Source organism: Lucilia sericata, unplaced genomic scaffold (genome assembly GCF_015586225.1).
Source record: "Lucilia sericata isolate MDLA Ls3-8-SP2 unplaced genomic scaffold, ASM1558622v1 Contig001196F_arrow, whole genome shotgun sequence".
NCBI classification, from domain to species: domain Eukaryota; kingdom Metazoa; phylum Arthropoda; class Insecta; order Diptera; family Calliphoridae; genus Lucilia; species Lucilia sericata.
In genome coordinates, this window is record NW_023995160.1 from 130,419 (window position 1) to 150,071 (window position 19,653).

The 19,653-nt window shown below is 34.1% G+C and overlaps 5 protein-coding genes and 1 pseudogene across 6 annotated transcripts in view; 3 read left to right on the forward strand and 3 right to left on the reverse strand.

Annotated features, from left to right (window-relative positions):
- LOC119610447 (pickpocket protein 28-like) overlaps window positions 1–1,771 on the forward strand; it is a 35,413-nt gene extending 33,642 nt beyond the window's left edge. For both annotated transcript variants that reach the window (XM_037965658.1, XM_037965657.1), the window contains 4 exons: window positions 5–744; window positions 800–917; window positions 981–1,090; window positions 1,640–1,771. In XM_037965658.1, the coding sequence (XP_037821586.1) occupies window positions 5–744; window positions 800–917; window positions 981–1,090; window positions 1,640–1,764 (1,093 nt within the window). In that variant the 3' untranslated portion in view covers window positions 1,765–1,771. The remainder of the gene's footprint in view (window positions 1–4; window positions 745–799; window positions 918–980; window positions 1,091–1,639) is intronic.
- A 38-nt stretch (window positions 1,772–1,809) lies between these two features.
- Window positions 1,810–3,477, reverse strand: LOC119610446 (WD repeat-containing protein 74-like). The gene is made up of 4 exons (XM_037965656.1): window positions 3,265–3,477; window positions 2,502–3,205; window positions 2,066–2,433; window positions 1,810–2,001 (listed from the first exon to the last, which is right to left on the reverse strand). Exons 1-4 carry the CDS (start codon window positions 3,350–3,352, stop codon window positions 1,833–1,835), a joined length of 1,329 nt encoding a protein of 442 aa, XP_037821584.1. The 5' UTR covers window positions 3,353–3,477; the 3' UTR covers window positions 1,810–1,832.
- A 226-nt stretch (window positions 3,478–3,703) lies between these two features.
- LOC119610448 (mitochondrial mRNA pseudouridine synthase Trub2-like) lies at window positions 3,704–4,991 on the forward strand. The gene is made up of 3 exons (XM_037965659.1): window positions 3,704–4,009; window positions 4,072–4,278; window positions 4,338–4,991. Exons 1-3 carry the CDS (start codon window positions 3,880–3,882, stop codon window positions 4,940–4,942), a joined length of 942 nt encoding a protein of 313 aa, XP_037821587.1. The 5' UTR covers window positions 3,704–3,879; the 3' UTR covers window positions 4,943–4,991.
- A 1,034-nt stretch (window positions 4,992–6,025) lies between these two features.
- LOC119610444 (SET domain-containing protein SmydA-8-like) lies at window positions 6,026–9,202 on the forward strand. The gene is made up of 4 exons (XM_037965654.1): window positions 6,026–6,518; window positions 6,579–6,836; window positions 6,896–7,457; window positions 8,372–9,202. The coding sequence occupies exons 1-4, from the start codon at window positions 6,181–6,183 to the stop codon at window positions 8,885–8,887; spliced, it is 1,674 nt and encodes a 557-aa protein (XP_037821582.1). The 5' UTR covers window positions 6,026–6,180; the 3' UTR covers window positions 8,888–9,202.
- A 1,754-nt stretch (window positions 9,203–10,956) lies between these two features.
- On the reverse strand, window positions 10,957–14,563 carry LOC119610443 (serrate RNA effector molecule homolog). Its single transcript, XM_037965653.1, has 3 exons — window positions 13,797–14,563; window positions 12,852–13,735; window positions 10,957–11,513 (listed from the first exon to the last, which is right to left on the reverse strand). The coding sequence occupies exons 1-3, from the start codon at window positions 14,547–14,549 to the stop codon at window positions 11,432–11,434; spliced, it is 1,719 nt and encodes a 572-aa protein (XP_037821581.1). The 5' UTR covers window positions 14,550–14,563; the 3' UTR covers window positions 10,957–11,431.
- Window positions 14,526–17,683, reverse strand: LOC119610445 (annotated as a pseudogene).
- Between the last annotated feature and the right edge of the window lie 1,970 nt (window positions 17,684–19,653).

Genomic DNA, 19,653 nt, shown 5'->3' on the forward strand with positions numbered 1-19,653 from the left:
TTAGAGATATACCCGACAAATATAATATCGAGGAAGTGGCCGCTGGTTTTGAATATCTCAATGCCTTCACCGATCAGGGCTGGACGGCGCCCAATAACAATAATACTGCCTATGAAACTACCGATGCTGTTTTGCGCCTCAATAATGTTACTCTCTATGAGGCCGCCATGCAGGTCTGTGCCAGTTGTGATGATTTTGTTAAGCGCTGCTTTTGGGGCGGTCATGAATTCCCCTGTCGTCAAAATCATGAATATTTATCTTTTATACCCACCACTTCTTATCTGGGACCATGTTGTTCGTTCAACTATAATCCTCGTAATCAGTCCTATGTACCCTTTTCCTCTAATATTTTCGGGGTCGATGGTGGTCTTATGTTCATTGGAGTCGAGGGTTCGGAACGTAATCTTTCTACGGGTTTAATCGTGTTGGTCCATCATCCCATGGATTTTGTTACCGAGTCCACCACCTCAGTTACCATTACCTCAAATTCGGAAAGTTTTGTTGAGATTTCTCCCACCGTGCAAAGCTCCTCGAAGGAGGTCTTAGAGTTATCCGAACGTAAGCGTGATTGTTTAATTTCAGACGATGTAGCTTTAAGTAGTTATCGTCAGGCCTCCTGTCTGGTGGCCTGTCAAAGTCAACTCATTATGCAGAAATGTAAATGTCAACCTTATCATTTGCCCAATGGCAAGGCAGAGTATGAGTGTAAACTTAACGATTCCATGTGTTATTCGGATGAGTATGGTTAGTTATTCCAAAAGAAAAGTATTTTGAATTTCTAATACGAAAACATTTTCAGACACTTTTAAAAGCGCCAAATGTGATCAATGTCTGCCCAATTGTTATGATGTTACTTATTCGACTTTGGCCTATAAAACGGATCTGTTGCTGCATAATTATTCTATTAGTTCTTTGTAGTAAGTGATGTCTTGTTGGAATAGAAATTGTTTTTTATTTTGCTTCAAAATTTATTCTTATAGTTCCTATACAAACTTTACTAAGGACTCATTTATTGTCCGGGTTTATTTGGCCAAACAAGTAGTACCCGCCATTCATAAGGTCACCGTCATGTCTTGGATTGGTTTGTTGTGTATGTAATTTACATATAAGGATATAGGACAGCATAAAACCTGGAAATTGGTCTTTGGATCAGACCATATAGATCAGTCTATAGATCAGTCTATAGATTAGTCTATATACCAGTGCATAGATAAGTCTGTAGACCAGTAAATAGATCAGTCTATAGACCAATCTATAGATCAGTCTATAGACCAGTCTATAGATCAGTGTATAGAGGGGTCTGTTGACCAGATTAAAGACTAGTCTATAGACCAGTCTATAGATCAGTCTATAGACCATTGTATAGATCAGTCTATAGACCAGTCTATAGATCAGTCTATAGACCAGTGCATTGATCAATCTATAGACCAGTCTATAGATCAGTCTATAAATCAATCTATGGACCAGTCTATAGATCAGTCTATAAATCAGTCTATAAATCAGTCTATAGATCACTCTATAGACCAGTCTATAGATCGACCTCTAGATCACACTATAGATCAGTCTATCGCCCAATCCACAGATCAGAACTAGACCAGTCTATAGAACAATCAAAAAATCATTTGTTTCTTTCTTGCAGCTGACTTAGGTGGCGTTTTCAATCTTTGTCTGGGCCTCAGCATGGTTTCGGTGGTGGAATTTTTCTACTATTGTACTTATCGTTTGGCCGTAAACTTTAAAATGCGCAAAGTTTTAATGCAATAAAAGGATCAGAAATCGTTCTTAAAAGAAATAATAAAACATAAAATATTAACTAAATTATTTAAAGAACCTCAATTCTTTTTCTTTTTATTCTTGACAATTTTCAAAGAAGATTTTCGTTTTAAAGCTTTTTTGGAGTCATCACTAGCATCTTCAGTTTTACTTTCTTTCTCCTCTTTCGCTTCCAATTCTTCTTTGCTTTCCTGTTCTTCCTCCTCCTCATCATCCTTTTCAGTGTCACTAAATTCCAAAAAAAAATCATTTAAATATTTTCTATCTTTTGTACTTTTCTCATTGGACTCACCATATCGTTTGCATATTCTCAAACATATCCTCATATTCTTCATCCTCCGATTCTTCTGCTTTAGAGTTTTTCTTTTTCTTTTGTTTGGATTTAGTCTGATCTACATCCTCATCATCTTCAGCTTCTTTATCATTTTCATTTGAATTAGGATCTTCCAAAGATTCACGTAAGAGTACACGAGAAGCTTTAGACTTAACATAACATTGATACAGTAGCACACAAGTATCGGCATGATGTACACGAACATAACGATCCAAACAGGCGGTAACCAGATGTTTGCCCGAAACATCCAAATAAACATCACTAAGACCGCCCGTAAAACCTTTGTAAGTATGAACGAAATTCTTCATGCGGCGTATATCAAAGGCCTGGATGGTTATAAAAGGAAAAATTAGTTGCAATTTTAGTTTTATAGAAGAAATTTATATTTTCTTACCTTCATGGCTCCCATAGTGGTGCCGGTATAAATATAATTTCCTCTGGCTGTTAGGGCAGTAAAACTCATTTGATCTTCTGTGGCATACAACTGAACCGGTCGTCTCTGCTTGCGTGTATCATAAACACGCACATAACCATAACGTGAACAGGTGGCCAAGACATGAGGCGAGTCTATGAAACCCACATCACTATCCCACACCGGCACCTCCAGTTGCAAATAGTCATTAGGTAAATTTTTCGAAGAAAACACTTGTTTACCTTCGGCCGCCATATCCAAGACTTTTAAGTTATTTTGTCTACCCTTACCACCTATGGCCACTAAATTACGTTCTACCGAACACTGTCTCAAATGAGCCATATCATCACCCACTTTGTCTAAAGAAAAACCATGTAAAGACGAATCTACTCCTTCCTCATTAACGGGCAAACATTGTAACTGGCCATTGCTAAAACCAGCCACTATACTATTATCAAAACGTGCCAAACCCACTACGGGAGCATGTTCAAAATCCACACAATATTGTTGTTGATCTGTGCGTACCGAATGGACTTGTACGGTCTTTTGATGACGTCCTATTAAAATTTCCGATTTATTTTCATTGGCAAAGGCCAATGCGCTTATGCGGGATTCTTTAGTTAATTCGGATAAATTTTGTAGATTTCTCTGTTGGAAAGGATTCTCCTGGTAGGCTGGTGTTAGCTCTGTAACAAAAATATTAATAATTTTTGTTTTATTTGATTGGATTTAAAGAAAAACTTACTTTTAAAGGAACCTGTTTGAGTGCCCACATAAATTTCATGATTTTCTATATAGTTCGGATTTTTAACATTCGCTGTGGTCCACTTCATATTGTCTGCCTTAGATTTTTACTAATTTTTAAAAAATTTATGAAATTTCCCGAAAAAACAATTGTTAACGACTATAAACAGAGAATAAAATACACGTGCTAAGCTAAGAGCAGCAAAAAAACAAACAGCTGTTTACTCTCTCTTGTTTATAAAATCACTTAAAACAACTAAACACAGCCACAAACAAGGTTGCCCAACAAACACTTAAAAACAAAGTACAAGTAAAAAAATCGCCAAAAAATAAAACACAAAAAATAACTGAAAGAAATAAAAATAGATATTAAAATGAACAATTTCAAGTACAAAAAAACTTTTAAAACTAAAATTCTTTAAAATAATTAAAAAAAAGTATTTATTTTGCTAAACATTTCCTTTGTTCTTCCTTGGTATGATATGGCATCACCTTATTTAGCGAATGTAAACACAGCTGTTGCTTAAAAACAAAACAAAAATTTTGAGAAATCCTTTAACTAAAATTACAATTTTTAAAAAATTCCTTATTTAAACCACAAATTTTGGCCTAAAATATGTCTTTAACCAAAGTTCAAGATGCCTCCTTAGTATTCCGACACCTAAATGGTTTAATAAATGTCTATAAACCGGCTGGCATGAAAGTGAAACATGTTAAATCTGCAATTTTACATAATATTTGTCGAGGTAAGTCGCAATTTTTATAAAAAGCTAACAGAAAACCTTTACAAATTCTACAATTACCACAGATCTAAATGACTTGGACTCTAACAAAGAGCCTGAAAGGCCACAAACCCCTTTACTGGAGTCAGGAGGAGCAGCAGATCCCATTTTACGCAAAATAAACAATTTAAATTTAGCGGAAAGTGTTTTGAGCACCGGTCCACGCTATGAAATAGAAGATATACGTTGCAGTCCTGTGGCCTCTTTGGGTGTACACACCAGTGGGGTGTTATGTAAGGTTTTACGAAAACAAAACTTAAAAACATATTTTTAAACATTTCCCATCTTTTAGTATTCGGCCTCAATAAAGGTTTAAGGCAATCCATGCGCATCCAACGTAATCGCCCGCTAAGAGCCTATCATGTTACCGGGCGCCTGGGTATAGCCACTGAAACACATTTACCCGATTCTCATGTTATTTGCAAAGCCAACTATAGGCATGTTCAAGCAGATCGCCTAAGTGCTCTGGCCTCCTCCCTACAAGCCTCCCATCAACGTAAAATGTTCGAGCTGTGTGGTGTGGATATGCAGTCACAGGCAGCCTATGAAATAGCTTGCAAAGGTCTTATCCGGCCGGCCAATAATAGTCAACCTGTTATTTATGGCATTAAACTGATTGACTTTCAAAAGCCTAACTTTACTTTAGAAATACATGCCATCAATGAGACGGAGGCGTATTTGGCCACATTAATCAATGAAATTGGCATAGAATTGAAATCGGTGGCCCACTGTTCCGCCTTAAGATGTATACGACATGGTAAATTTGGAGTGGAAAATGCTTTACTGAGGCATGGTTGGAATTTGGCAGGAGTGGTGAAAAATATGCGCGAACAAAAGGAGGTGTTGGAGCAGTATCCATTCCTGTTGAAGCAGGATAAAATAGAGTTAAGGAATTGATGAACAAATAAAATATTTATTGTTGAGTTTTTTTTTTAAAGCAAGGAAATGGAAAGTTTCATTTTTCAATTGAGTGGAATGGAAGATTTTCTATAGAAAATATTGTTGAATGGAAGAATTTCTTTAGAAATGTTGTGGAGGAGAAGTTTTTCTATAGAAAATGTTGTGGAAGAGAAGTTTTTCTATAGAAATTGTTGTGGAAGAGAAGTTTTTCTATAGAAAATGTTGTGGAAGAGAAGTTTTTCTATAGAAAATATTGTGTAAGACAAGTTTTTCTATAGAAAATGTTGTGTAAGACAAGTTTTTCTATAGAAAATGTTGTGGAAGATAAGATTTTCTATAGAAAATGTTGTGGAAGACAAGTTTTTCTATAGAAAATGTAGTGTAAGAAAAGTTTTTCTATAGAAAATGTTGTGTAAGTCAAGTTTTTCTATAAAAAATGTTGTGTAAGTCAAGTTTTTCTATAGAAAATGTTGTGCTGAACAAGTTTTTCTATAAAAAATGTTGTGTAAGACAAGTTTTTCTATAGAAAATGTTGTATAAGACAATTTTTTCTATAGAAAATGATGTTGAAGACAATTTTTTCTATAGAAAATGTTGTTGAAGACAATTTTTTCTATAGAAAATGTTGTGTAAGACAAGTTTTTCTATAGAAAATGTTGTGTAAGACAAATTTTTCTATAGAAAATGTTGTGGGAGATAAGTTTTTTAATAGAAAATATTGTGGAAGACAAGTTTTTTACTAGAAAATGTTGTGGAAGACAAGTTTTTCTATAGAAAATATTGTACTGGATAAGTTTTTCTATAGAAAATATTGTACTGGATAAGTTTTTCTATATAAAATGTTGCGCTGGATAAGTTTTTATATAGAAAATGTGGTAGAAAAGGAAAATTTTTATAGAAAATATTTAAAAACTAAAATTTTAAGAGAAATCCCATTTGTTTATATAGAGTTCTTTTCCAAAATTTTCTTAATTGTGATCATTTTGTTTTCATTCAAACTGCGCCTGCGTTATTTTTCGAAACAACAAAAATTCTCTGTGGGAGTGATCTCTTAAGATCATTTTAACACATTTTCCTATTAGTTCTACTTTATTAGTTCTTGTGTGTATATAGCGGCCATTCTAAAAAGTCTAAAAATATACTCCCTCACAAAAATAAAGAAAAATTGTAGAAATTTTCTTTAAAAAGTTAATAATTTATAAAAATTCAAGAAATTTTATTGAAATTTAAAGAAAATGTCTGATTCTAGTGATGCATGTGCCGTGTGTCAAATACCGGCCAAACAAGTTTGTTCCGCTTGCAAAATAGTCAAATACTGCAGTGCGGAACATCAGCGCCAGCATTGGAAGCAGCATAAGAAAGAATGCCGTTCTTTTCGCATTGACAATGATGCAACTTTGGGTCGTTATCTATTGGCCACAAAAGATATTAAGGCGGGAACGGCTATATTCGCTGAAGCTCCTTTGGTAGTGGGTCCCAAATGGTATTTAACGGAAAAAGAACAAGAGGTGCCGGTTATGCCCTGTGTGGGCTGTTATACACCCTGTCGTATGGCTGCCTATCAGTGTCCCAGGTATGTGAGACTTTGGAAAATTTTGAATTTATCAAAAATTATTTGATTTTATAACTGCAGATGCCATTGGCCTTGTTGCTCTCCCGACTGTGAGGGTTTGTTGAATCCCAATTTACATGCTTTAGAATGTTGCATTCTAATGCTGGGTTCTGGTCCTACTTCGACGACAGATATGAATGCTTTAATGGATTATTATCGTTCGGATGCTTTGTTAGTTTTGAAATGTTTGATATTACAAAGACAAAATCCCAAGAAATGGCAAGAACTAATGGACATGCAGAGTCATGAGGAGGATAGACAGGGCACAGAATTGCATGAGTAAGTAATTATCAGCTAAAAACTGTTTCCTTAAAGTAATTCTCTTTCCAAACTCCCAGAGATGCCGAACAACGCATTGTCTCCTATTTGCAGCGTAACTTTTTGCAACCTTTAAAAGCGGTGGAACAAAAATCCAAAGAAAAACATTTGCCGGAATATGATAGCGCCATATTACATCGCATATGTGGCATAATCGAGACCAACTATATGTGCATTAGTTTGTCTTCCGGCCTAGAATTGAGCGGTGTTTTCTATACGGCCTGCATGATGGAACATTCTTGCCTTCCCAATTGTTATTTTCAATTTGATCAGCGCAATGGTTTCCGCATTACGGTTATTGCTGGTCGTGACATTAAAAAGGGTGAACATTTAAAGATTATGTACTCGAATATGTTGTGGGCCACACAAATGCGTCATGAACACTTGATGATTACAAAACATTTTCGCTGCAGTTGTGAACGTTGTCATGATCCCACGGAGATGGGCACAAATTTCAATGCCTTGCGATGTGTGGGTGATGTTGGTGTTGATTGTGATGGATTGCAGTTGCCCAAGGATCCTTTGGATAGTAAAACCGATTGGTTGTGTAATAAATGTCCAATGGTTATCAGTGGAGAAGAGGTGAATTCATGGGTCTAACGTAAAAAGTTTTTCTATAGAAAATGTAGACAAGTTTTCTATAGAAAATGTTGTGGTAGACAAGTTTTTCTATAGAAAATGTTGTGGTAGACATGTTTTTCTATAAAAAATGTTGTGGTAGACAAGTTTTTCTATAGAAAATGTTGTGGTAGACAAGTTTTTCTATAGAAAATGTTGTGGTAGACAAGTTTTTCTATAGAAAATGTTGTGGTAGACAAGTTTTTCTATAGAAAATGTTGTGGTAGAGAAGTTTTTCTATAGAAAATGTTGTAGTAGATAAGTTTTCGTATAGAAAATATTGTGGGGCACAAGTTTTCGTATAGAAAATGTTGTGGAAGACAAGTTTTTCCAGACTATAGATCAGCCCATAGTCCAGACTATAGATCAGTCTATTGTCTACACTATAGATCAGTCTACAGTCCAAACTATAGATCAGTCTATAGTCAAGACTATAGATCCGTCTACAGTCCAAACTATAGATCAGTTTATAGTCCAGACTATAGATCAGTCTATAGTCCAGGCTATAGATCAGTCTATAGTCCAGACTAAAGATCAGTCTGTAGTCCAGACTATAGATCTGTCTAGTCTATAATCCACAATATAGATCTGTCTGTATTCGAAACTATAGATTTGTCTATAGTCCAGACTGTAGATCTGTCTATAGTCCAGACTATAGATCTGTCATTCTATAGTTCAGACTATAGATCTGTCTATAGTCTATACTATAAATCTGTCTAAAGTCCAGACTATAGATCTGTCTAAAGTCCAGACTATAGATCTGTGCAGTCAATAGTCGAGACTATAAATCAGTTCATAGTTCAGTCTAGTGTGACTAGACTGACTAGTTCATATAGACTAGTCTGTAAACCTTTTAATTTCTATCACTTTCTTTTCAGGTCCGTTACCTTTTAACCCAAATGACCGAAGAAGTTGAATCCCTGTTGGCACGCAAACCCACGCTCAAACAAGTCGAAAGTCTTATCGATAAATTGTCTACATTTTTGCATCCAAATCATTATCATATGTTCAGTTTGAAGCATTCACTCATTCAACTCTATGGCAATGAATTGGGCTATAAAATGCAACAATTATCGGAAGAACAATTAAACAAAAAACTAACAATGTGTCAGGATCTATATGAGATTTGTCAAAAGTTAGATCCCTACACAATACGTCTCTCCATATATGTGGGTATAATTCTATATGAAATGCATACTGTTCTGCTGGAACAAGCAAAACGTTTAAACAATCAAAAAGACGAGGAGAAGAAGCTTTATTTGCAGGCCAAGGATCATTTACAAAAGGCGGTAATGGTACTGGAAAAAGAATTGGACAATGTGGCGGGTAGTAAGCTAAGTGATCGTGTTAAAAAGGCTTTGGAATATGTGGATATTTTATTGATTAAAGTTTAATGGAGAGTGTTTAAAGAAAATAAAATATTTATAAATTATATATAGTATATAAAAACCTTATTTAGATCAGCAGCGACAAAAGTGTATTTATATAGTTATAATTTATTATAAACAGAGTCAATATTTTGTTGTTTTTGTTTTTATAGTAGAATACATAAAATAATTTTTTGTTTGTTGCACAAATTGTTTGTTTTAAATAATTAATTAAACATATCAATGGGATCTTGTGGAGCATCCAAGTCTCGGTATTGGATGATTTGACGATATTCATTACCAGGTCTAAAAATATAAATGACAAGAAGAAAGAAATAAGATTTGATAAAAATTAAATGAAATTATTAAACTGGACAGTGGCAATACAATAAAGAGTTTTTTACTTTATTGAATGGAGAGATCAGTATATAAGCCGGACTATAGATCATTTTCTAAACCAGACTATATATCAATCTATATATAGGTCTATAGAACAGTCTATACATCAGTCTACAGTCCAGACTATGATCAGTCTTTAGTCTTGTATATAAACCAGACTACAGATCTGTCTATAGTTTTGTCTATAGAGCAGATTGTAGATCAGTCTATAGTATAGCGAGACTGTAGGCAAGACTATATATCAATTTATAATCGCATCTATAAACCAGACTCTAGATCAGTCTATAGTCTCGCCTATAGACCAGACTATAGATAAGAGACTGATCTATAGTATGGTCTATAGGCGAGACTATAGACTGATCTATAGTCTGGTCTATAGGCGAGACTATAGACTGATCTATAGTCTGGTCTATAGGCGAGACTATAGACTGATCTATAGTCTGGTCTATAGGCGAGACTATAGACTGATCTATAGTCTGGTCTATAGGCGAGACTATAGACTGATCTATAGTCTGGTCTATAGGCGAGACTATAGACTGATCTATAGTCTGGTCTATAGGCGAGACTATAGACTGATCTATAGTCTGGTCTATAGGTGAGACTATAGACTGGTCTATAGGCGAAACTTAGACTGATCTATAGTCTTATCTATAGACCATACTATAGGTTAGTCTCGCCTATAGACCATAGTCTGGTCTATAGGCGAGACTATAGACTGATCTATAGTCTGGTCTATAGGCGAGACTAAAGACTGATCTATAGTCTGGTCTATAGGCGAGACTATAGACTGATCTATAGTCTGGTCTATAGGCGAGACTATAGACTGATCTATAGTCTGGTCTATAGGGGAGACTATAGACTGATCTATAGTCTGGTCTATAGGGGAGACTATAGACTGATCTATAGCCTGGTCTATAGGCGAGACTATAGACTGACCTATAGTCTGGTCTTTAGGCGAGACTATAGACTAATCTATAGTCTGGTCTATAGGCGAGACTATAGACTGATCCATAGTCTGGTATATAGGCGAGACTATAGACTGATCTATAGTCTGGTCCATAGGCGAGACTAGAGACTGATCCATAGTCTGGTCTATAAGCGAGTCTATAGACTGATCTATAGTCTGGTCTATAGGCGAGACTAACCTATAGTATGGTCTATAGATAAGACTATAGATCAGTCTAAGTTTCGCCTATAGACCAGTCTATAGTCTCACCTATAGACCAGACTATAGATCAATCTATAGTCTCGCCTATAGACCAGACTATAGATCAATCTATAGTCTCGCCTATAGACCAGACTATAGATCAGTCTATAGTCTCGCCTATAGACCAGACTATAAATCAGTCTATAGTCTCGCCTGTAGACCAGACAATAGATCAGTCTATAGTCTCACCTATAGACCAGACTAAAGATCAGTCTATAGTCTCGCTTATAGACTAGACTATAGATCAGTCTATAGTCTCGCCTATAGACCACACTATAGATCAGTCTATAGTCTCGCCTATAGATCAGTATATAGTCTCCCGTATAGACCAGATTATAGAGCAGTCTGTAATATTATCTATAGACCAGATTGTAGATCAGTCTATAGTCTGTAGATGACTCTATAGTTTGACCAATCGGTCATTCTTAATACCTCTCTTTAGTCTCCTTTATATTCTCACTTGTCCTGTTATATCTTCGTTTTCTTTTTCACTACATTTCCATGTAGTTTAGGTTTTTTTGGTTTTATTTATTATTTTAATGAAATATTATTATTAAAGTTAGTTTATTTTGCTTCATAACACTACACTATTGTTATTAATATTAAAATATTACCATTACTATTAAATATTTAAAAAAATAATTGTTTGGAAATGAAATTTGTTTTTTAAAAAATAAATTTTCTCTAATTAAATTAAAGATAAAACAGTTAAATGGTACCACACATTACAAGAGAAAAAAAAAGAAGAAAATTAATAAAGTTTAAACAAATTTACAGAAAATCTAAAAGTTAAATAGAACACAAACACGGCCGGTTGGTCAAATTGTTTAAAAAAAAGTGCCGATTTATAGTTTGGAAAACATTTTCTACTTTAAATTTTATAGATAGATAGTAGTAGGAGCCACACACAGACACAAAAACACCATCATTAACAACCAACTTCTATTAAACATTTTCTTTTCAATTTAGTCGAAAATATCAAAATTGGCTGGAGCATCCAAATCATGATAACCGATTATACGACGTTGATGTTCTATGGGCAATTCTCTGTAAAAAAGTTTACACACAAAAATAATAATAATAGTAATAAAAAAGTTGTTCTTTTTTTAGAAAATATAGTTTTAGGATAAAAAAAAACAGTTTAGATTTTAAAATAAATATTAAAGAAGCGTAGACCCAAAAATAGCAAATAAGAGAAGGATATCCTATGGAGAAATTTCCTAATTATCAGATCAGTCCATAGTTCAGACTATAGTTCGAACTATAGATCAGACTATAGTGCTGACTATGGATCAGTCTAGAGTAGGGACTATAGATCAGTCTATAGTCCAGACTACAGATCAGTCTATAGTCCAGACTATAGATCCGTCTACAGTCCAGACTACAGATCAGACTATAGATCAGTCAGTAGTCCAGACAATAGATCAGTCTATAGTCCAGACTATAGATCAGTCTATAGTCCAGACTATAGATCAGTCTATAGGCCAGAATATAGATCACTCTATAGTCCAAACTATTGATCAGTATATAGCCCTGATTATATATCAGTCTATAGTCCAGTCCATAGATCAGTCTAATGTTCAGACTATAGATCAGACTGTAATCCAGACTATAGATCAGTCTATAGTCCAGACTATAGATCAGTCTATAGTCCAGACTATATATCAGTCTATAGTCCAGACTCTAGATCAGTCTATAGTCCAGACTCTAGATCAGTCTATAGTCCAGACTCTAGATCAGTCTATAGTCCAGACTCTAGATCAGTCTATAGTCCAGACTATAGATCAGTCTATAGTCCAGACTATGGATCAGTCTATAGTCCAGACTATAGATCAGTCTATAGCTCAGTCTACTGGACTATAGATCAGTCTATACTCCAGATTATAGATCAGTCTATTGTCCCGACTATAGATGAGTCTAAACTCCTGACTATAGATCAGTCTCGTTTATATACAGTATTACAGATCAGTCTTCAGTCTCGTCTATAGTTCAGTCTATAGATCAGTCTAGATCAAACTGTAGATCAGCCTACAGTCTCGTCTATAGACCACACTAGAGATCAGTGTATAGTATCATCTATAAACCAGATTAAAGATCAGTGTATAGTATTATCTTTAGACCTGATTATAGTCTCGTCTATAGTTTATATATCGTCTATAGCCTCGTCTAGCGATCAGTCTTTAGTATAGCCTATAAAGCAAATCTAATCAAACTTCTTAAGCGCCCTGTTCAACATCTTATATAACTTTCACCATTACTTTAAGCAACTTTTGTTTTACATGCATTAAATATCTAACTTACTTAACTGCTACACCCTCCTCCAAAAAAAAATTACAACAAACAAAATACAACTACATTACAAAAATTTCAATGACAAATATTTACCTGCGTCCTGGACCACCAAAACCCCGAGCACCACGTCCTGGTATCATAAGAGGTGGTGCATAAGCTGCATAGGGTGGTGCGTAAGCGGGTGGATATACAGGTGCTCTGTAACCTCCACTGGATTCCGACGTTGTACGTTTATTATTACCAGGATGTTCTGGTAATTGTGGCCTCTTGGGATCCTTAAGATAATTATTAAAGAATTCAACTTCTTTGCGCACCTCTTCAACCTTTTCGGCATGTTTATTGAATATATGTTTGCGTATAAATTCGGGACCTTTGAATTTCTTGCCGGACAGGGGACACAACCATTTGTCTTTAGCCAATTCTTGGGTATTGGCTTGAATGAATTTCTCTACTTCGGCTTCGGTATCTTTGCTGCCAAGATTTTTCAATTCTTCCTCTTCGATGGGTGTGCTCTTGGCAAGGAAAGTTTGCATTTTACTTTCGAAATTTTTAATATAATCTTGCATATCGTTCTGAGAAACTTTAGCTGGTGGTGGACCGCGAGCGTGTATAATGCCACAACGATTGGGCATTTCATCTTCATAGGGATACTCACAGTGATTGTAAAAGTCTACTGAGTGTACAATACGCAAATATAAGATAAGATTGTCGAGTACTGTTAGCAGCTGAGGATCTCTTTCGATGGCTTCTCCTTCCGAGTCCTTGTTGTCACCCGAGATTCCCAAAAGTTCTTCCTCTTCGGCGGAGGCTTCTTCGATTAGGAAATCGGTAATGTTTTGCAAAACAGGATTATTAGTTTTGAAACCATACGAAGAGGAAGAATTGTTAAGCTCGTTATTGGCATCTGGGGCTGTTGAGGCATTGGCTTCGGTGGCGCTAGAGGCATTTTCTTCTTTATTTTCTTCCTTTTCAGCTTGCTGTAAGTAGCACAACATTAAATATTGTTCAATAATTGTTCTAGATGCTATTTTAACTTACCCATAACTTAAATTTCTCATCCAAATTCATTGCGATTTTAGCACACAACTTAATGTCTGCTCGTACTATGGTCTTGTGTGCGGTCATGCCATTTACAGGTCTTACTCTACGACTTAGATCACGATTGACGATGGCTCCCATTTCACAATCACGCAGACGTGTATTATTTAAATTCCAACAGATTTCTTTGATGTTAACATCACGTTTGAAGGTCACCCAGCCTCGGCGATACCAGCGTCTTTCTACCAAAGGATCGGCTATAGCTACACGTAAATAACCATCGAATTTTTGACACACCGCCTCGATTTCTGCCTTGGTTATGGAGGGTGCCAAATTACGCAAGAATATGGAAGAGGTGCGATGTAATGCTCTTGGTTGTGGTCCATCCTTAACCTTGTCCAAATCTATAGTTTCAGGTTGTTCTTCATCCTTGGCTTTTTCTTCTTCTTCCAATTTAGCCTCTTCTTTTTCTGCTTCCTCTTTCTTTTCCTCTTTGTCTTCTTCTAAAGAAGTATCTGCACTTTTATCTTCAGATTTTTCTTCACCTTCTAGTTTTTCAGGTTTTTCTTCTGCGTCATTTGTTAAGGCTTTACTTTCGGTTTCTTCGCCATTTTCTTTAACCTCTTCTTTATCCTTAGTTTCTTCATCATTTGTTACCTCCTTTTCTTCCTTTTTCTCTTCGGAATCTTCCTTTTCTTTCTCCTCTTCTTTGTCTTCCTCCATCTTTTCTTCTTCCTTTTTCTTGTCTTCCATCTCTACATCATCTTCTTTTTCAAAGATTCTAAATCATATTTACTCTTAACCTTTTCATCATCCTCATCTTCACTACTCGACGATGAACTGCTAGAATCTGAATCCGATGACGAGGAAGATGACGAATCCGAACTAGTTCTTTTACGTTTTATAGATTTCTTCTTTTTCTCTTCGGATTTCTCTTTGGCTTTTGTTTTAGCACTTTCCTCATCATTCTCCTCTTCATCCCAATTGTCTTCATCATCTGATCCCTTCTTATGGCGATTAATGGGCCGTGGCGAAACACATTTTGGTTCGTCATTATGTTTCTTTTCCACCGATGTTATAATGACATCATCATCATTGTCGTTTTTCTTGTCAAAGACACGTTCTGGATACGAGGCTTCTTTCGGCTTTTCGTCGAGTATTTTAAGATCATCATCGGTACCGCCTTCGAGTTTAATGACCACCGTGTCTAAAACACGTAATAGAGGTTCAGTTTGTGTGGTATCCACGGAAACTTTTTCGATCATGCCACTCTTTAGCAAATCATCGAAAACCTCAACGCGTCTCTATAAGAGAAGGGAAAACAGTTTGCTTTTAGTATAGTCTATAATCTAGTCTGTAGTATAATCTGTGGTATAGTCTAGTCTATAGTTTACTCTATAGTATAGACTAGTCTATAGTGCAGTTAATGGTCTTATCTAGTCCACAGTCTAGTCTATATTGATGTTTTCTACTTACCTTTAGGAAATTCAATTGTTCCTCCTTACGTTTAACACTATCCACAGGATGATATTTGTTCTTGAACCTAAACGCCGAGAAAAAAAGAAAAACAAAAAAAAATAGAAAAAGAAACATTAGTTTTCATAAAGAAATAAAGTCTTAAGCCATTTATATAAAATATATATCGTTATATAATAAATTGTTCACGAAACCAACGTTGCTCAATACCATTCGTTTGGAAACACACAGCTAGCTCCAGTTTTGTAAGTTTGTTTTAACAGCTAAAAATTATCTTTTTTTATAGATTTTTTTGTTTGTAAATTAATTAAACTGAATTTACCAAATCTTACCTTTACATATACCGAAATTATGTTCAAGTTAATAGACGTTACGGAAATTTATTTAAACGATTTTAATAAAAACGCGGTTCAAAAAAGTAATTTAAACACACTATGGCATTGCTCGCCAAGTGCAAAAACAAATAAAACAAAAGTTAGAAGTAGAAGATAAAATATCATCATTTAATCGTTTATAATACAACGATTTCTGTATGATAGTGATAAAAGTTAGAGCAGCACATGGATTCTATATAAACAACAACAACAATTTTTGGGTAGTAGGTGTTTTGGTTGGTTGGTTGGTAGTAGTAGGTAGAGTGTAGTATAGAATCTTTGTCTTTTGGGGGACATGTGCGCTTTGCTTTTCTTTCATTAAACAACCATCCTAGTTATGTAAGTATATATAAGTGTGGCTGAGGTGGCAGACCTTAAGGACGCCATTCTTAAATAGCTGTAGAGAAAAACTTAGTTTTTAAAAAAACACAAACAATAAAATTTGCATAAAACAAATAATATGTTTTTTTAAGTATAAATATAATTAAAAAATGGTAAAATGTTTAAAAACTTGTAATAAAAAGGAAAAAGTTGTAAAGAAAAGTTATAATTAAAAGCATCATTATAGCAAAAACCAGGTGTAGGTGTTAGAAAAAGGTAGAAAATTCCAGATTGATTAAGAAAATTTGTATATTTTCCATCCTTTTTACACCTAAAACCTGTTAAAATGATGCCGCCAATTAATTGGCTTAAAGATTTTCCTTTTTTTTTTTTTTTTTGTTTAAAGTATTTGGCATCTTAGACTTACCATTCCTCATCCTTATGGGCCACAAAGAATTCATTTAATTGTTGACGCTTAAATTCCAATTTATATTCATTGTATTTGCGTAAAACTTCAGTATCCGAAATGCCATCATCTTGTGTATCCAAGAATTGTTTTAAAGTCATCATGGCGGGTTGTGTTTGTAGATCGGTATTGGCAGCTGACTCACGCGAATGAACACTATGGGAAAGAGCCGCACTATAGGCACCATGTAAACCATGGGCAGCTAATGTTCATTCCAGGCATGCATAAGATAAGGATCATAGGCTAAAAATTGCAACAAAAACATGTTAACACTTTACGTTTGACTTTTTTTTAGTAAACTTACGTCCAAATCTGGGATTTCCTCTTAAATCATCACCCCAATCTTGACGCATACGTTTAGCTGGTGGCATTTCTCGGCCGGGTGAACCGTAGCGGTCACGGGGACCACGAAAATCTCGGTAATCGGAACGTGCTCTACTGGCAGCTCCTCCTCTAAATGGATTACCTCTAATAAAGAAAAAGTGTTAATTTGTTTAACTGTTCTTGTTTAAGAATATAACAATATACCAACCTTTCCGGCCAATCATCACGACCACCGCCGCTGCCGCCACCACGCCTATCATCACGTCTTTCAGAACGATAACTATCCCCCGAGCTGCGTTCGCCACGGAATTTATCGCGTCTCTTGCGATCGTACTCATCATCGGAATCAGCCATTGTCTTAAATATAAAATTAAAAATAAAATTAAACAAATTGCTTAAAAGAAGCCACGCATCCAGGTGAAAGTGTCTGCGGGTTAAATTTCCACAAAAACAAACATAACCTCAAAATTTTTTTATTTATTAAAACAAACAAATAAACTAGAAATTATTTAAGAAAACACAAAACAACTTGTTAATTGTTTAATTAGAATCCTTATAATAAAATTTATTTAACTTTAAGTCTCTTTAAAAGCCGCAATTATGTTAATTTTTTGTATCAGCCACAAGAGCAGCCATTTTTTTTTTTTCATACAACTTCTCGAACTAATCAGGCTTGTTTGTTAATGTTGAATTTCTTAGCTTTTTGTTTACTTTTAAATATATTTTTATTTACACTAATCAAATTTCATTAATAAACTGTAGTTTTCTTTAATTATTAGTTTTTAATACCTTTTTATTTTATTAGAAAAAACACAAATGAAAAACTAATAGGTGACGCGCTTTTTTTTTCTTGCTGCAGTTCAATTTATTTTTTCTGTCACTTGAGGAGTAATGATAAAATATTAAACGTTACCAGATGATTACTCTTGTTCAAATGCCATAATATAGCAATGCAACACTGTTAAACTATAAAAGCATATGGCAACCTCTTGAATGTCATGCAAAATAGCGGGAATATTTTAGTTAAGAAAAGAAAATACAGAAAAATTGCAGAAATAACCATAAATTTAAGAATTTTGTGAAATTTTAAAGAAATAAATAAGTAAATTGTTAAAAAAGTGTGGAAATTAAGAGTAAACAATATAGTTCATTGAAAATTAAAAGAAATTTGAAAGAAATCACGAAAATATAAAAGCTATTGAATGAAAACGAAACGCAACTGCATCCGGTTAAGGAAAATTATAAAAAAAAATTGTTAAATTTATAAAATTTTAAGAAATAAATAAAGAAAATTATCACAAAAGTGTGGCAAATAAGAAATTACAAAATTGTTTATAAAAAATCAATAGAAATTGGTATGAAATCTTTAAAATATTGTAAATATTGAAAAGAAAATCAAAAGCAAGTGGCTCCGGTTACTGAAAATGATTAAATTTGTAAAATTTCAAGGAATAAATAAAGAAAGCTGATATAAAAGTGTGTAAATTAATAGTAAACAAAATTGTTTACTTAAAAGCAATAGAAATTGGCAAGAAAATCTTGAAAATTTCTAAGTTAATGAATGAAAATGTAAGGCAAGTGCTTCTGTTACCAAAATGTATAAAATTTTGCAGAAAAGTTTAAATATTTAAGTAATATTATTGATATAAAAAAGTAATGTGTTGAAAATGTTAAAAGTATTAAGTTTTTTTTTTTTTTTTTTTTTTGAAAAATAGTGTAAAAAAGTTTAAAATTTAAGAAAAATATGAAAGCAATTAAGCAATAAGTCAAGGTGTCCGAATGATGCCGGTCTGCTAGAAGAAAATAAAAAAATTAAAAAATTTGTGATAAAAAAGTATTAATTTATTAAAAAATAAAAGAAACTAGTTTTAAAATATTAAAAATTAATCCCACAATGCAAGGGTGTCCGAAAGTTCCAGCTTATACTGAAACAAAATGATAAAATATGAAGAAAATTTTAAAAATTTCTTAAAATCTTACTACAACTAACATCCGAAAAACATCAAAATAAGGTAAGTTCTATGTTTCATTATTACTTACATATACTTTTGGGATTTTAATAGAAAATTTGTCGACGGATACGAATTAAGCAAAAAGCTTTAAGGCTTTCAGTAAGTTTTGAAAGTTAATGTAAGATCGCCTCAGACTAGACTATATACCAGACTGTATATTAGACCATATACTAGACTATAGACTAGACTGTAAACTACACTATAGACAATAAACTATATATATAGACCTAACTACAGACCAGACTACAGACTAGGCTATTGACTACACTATTGATTAGACTATAAAGTATACAATAGATTAGACTACACTATAAATATACTAGATTGTAGATTATACTATTGACTATATAAACTAGAATACAAACTAGCCTATTGATTTGAATATAGACTATATACTAGACCATAGTATAGACTATAAACTAGACTGTAGACTTTAAACAAGGCTATATATCACACTATACACCAGAGTACAGACTACGCTACTGACTAGACAATTGATTAGACTGTAAACTGTACTATATACTCGACAACCCTAAAAAGTAGTTTATAGACTAGATTATAGCCTAGACTATAGCCTAGACTATCGATTAGAATATATACTATACACTAGACTATACAAGAATATAGATCACACTGTAGACTAGAATATAAACTTGACCGTAGACTTTAAACAATACTGTAGACTAGACTATAGACTTGACTATAGACTAGGCTTTGTACTAGACTTTGGACTAGAATATAGACTAGACTTTGGACTAGAATATAGACTAGACTTTGGACTAGACTATAACCCAGACTATATGCTAGACTATTGTAAAGACTATAACCAAGACTATACTAGACTACAAACTAAAGACAACACTATAGACTACATTATAGAAAAA

Excerpts from the sequence above, each read along its gene's own strand:
- LOC119610446 (XM_037965656.1), bottom strand. The coding sequence starts at position 3,352 with ATGAAGTGGACCACAGCGAATGTTAAAAATCCGAACTATATAGAAAAT. Across the intron at positions 3,206-3,264 it reads TCAAACAGGTTCCTTTAAAA|AGCTAACACCAGCCTACCAG; the intron begins GTAAGTTTTTCT and ends TTTTTGTTACAG. Across the intron at positions 2,434-2,501 it reads CCACTATGGGAGCCATGAAG|GCCTTTGATATACGCCGCAT; the intron begins GTAAGAAAATAT and ends ATAACCATCCAG.
- LOC119610448 (XM_037965659.1), top strand. The coding sequence starts at position 3,880 with ATGTCTTTAACCAAAGTTCAAGATGCCTCCTTAGTATTCCGACACCTA. Across the intron at positions 4,010-4,071 it reads TTTACATAATATTTGTCGAG|ATCTAAATGACTTGGACTCT; the intron begins GTAAGTCGCAAT and ends CAATTACCACAG. Across the intron at positions 4,279-4,337 it reads ACACACCAGTGGGGTGTTAT|TATTCGGCCTCAATAAAGGT; the intron begins GTAAGGTTTTAC and ends CCCATCTTTTAG.
- LOC119610444 (XM_037965654.1), top strand. The coding sequence starts at position 6,181 with ATGTCTGATTCTAGTGATGCATGTGCCGTGTGTCAAATACCGGCCAAA. Across the intron at positions 6,837-6,895 it reads CAGGGCACAGAATTGCATGA|AGATGCCGAACAACGCATTG; the intron begins GTAAGTAATTAT and ends CCAAACTCCCAG. Across the intron at positions 7,458-8,371 it reads TGGTTATCAGTGGAGAAGAG|GTCCGTTACCTTTTAACCCA; the intron begins GTGAATTCATGG and ends CTTTCTTTTCAG.
- LOC119610443 (XM_037965653.1), bottom strand. The coding sequence starts at position 14,549 with ATGGAAGACAAGAAAAAGGAAGAAGAAAAGATGGAGGAAGACAAAGAA. Across the intron at positions 13,736-13,796 it reads ATGAGAAATTTAAGTTATGG|CAAGCTGAAAAGGAAGAAAA; the intron begins GTAAGTTAAAAT and ends TGCTACTTACAG. Across the intron at positions 11,514-12,851 it reads TTTGGTGGTCCAGGACGCAG|AGAATTGCCCATAGAACATC; the intron begins GTAAATATTTGT and ends ACTTTTTTACAG.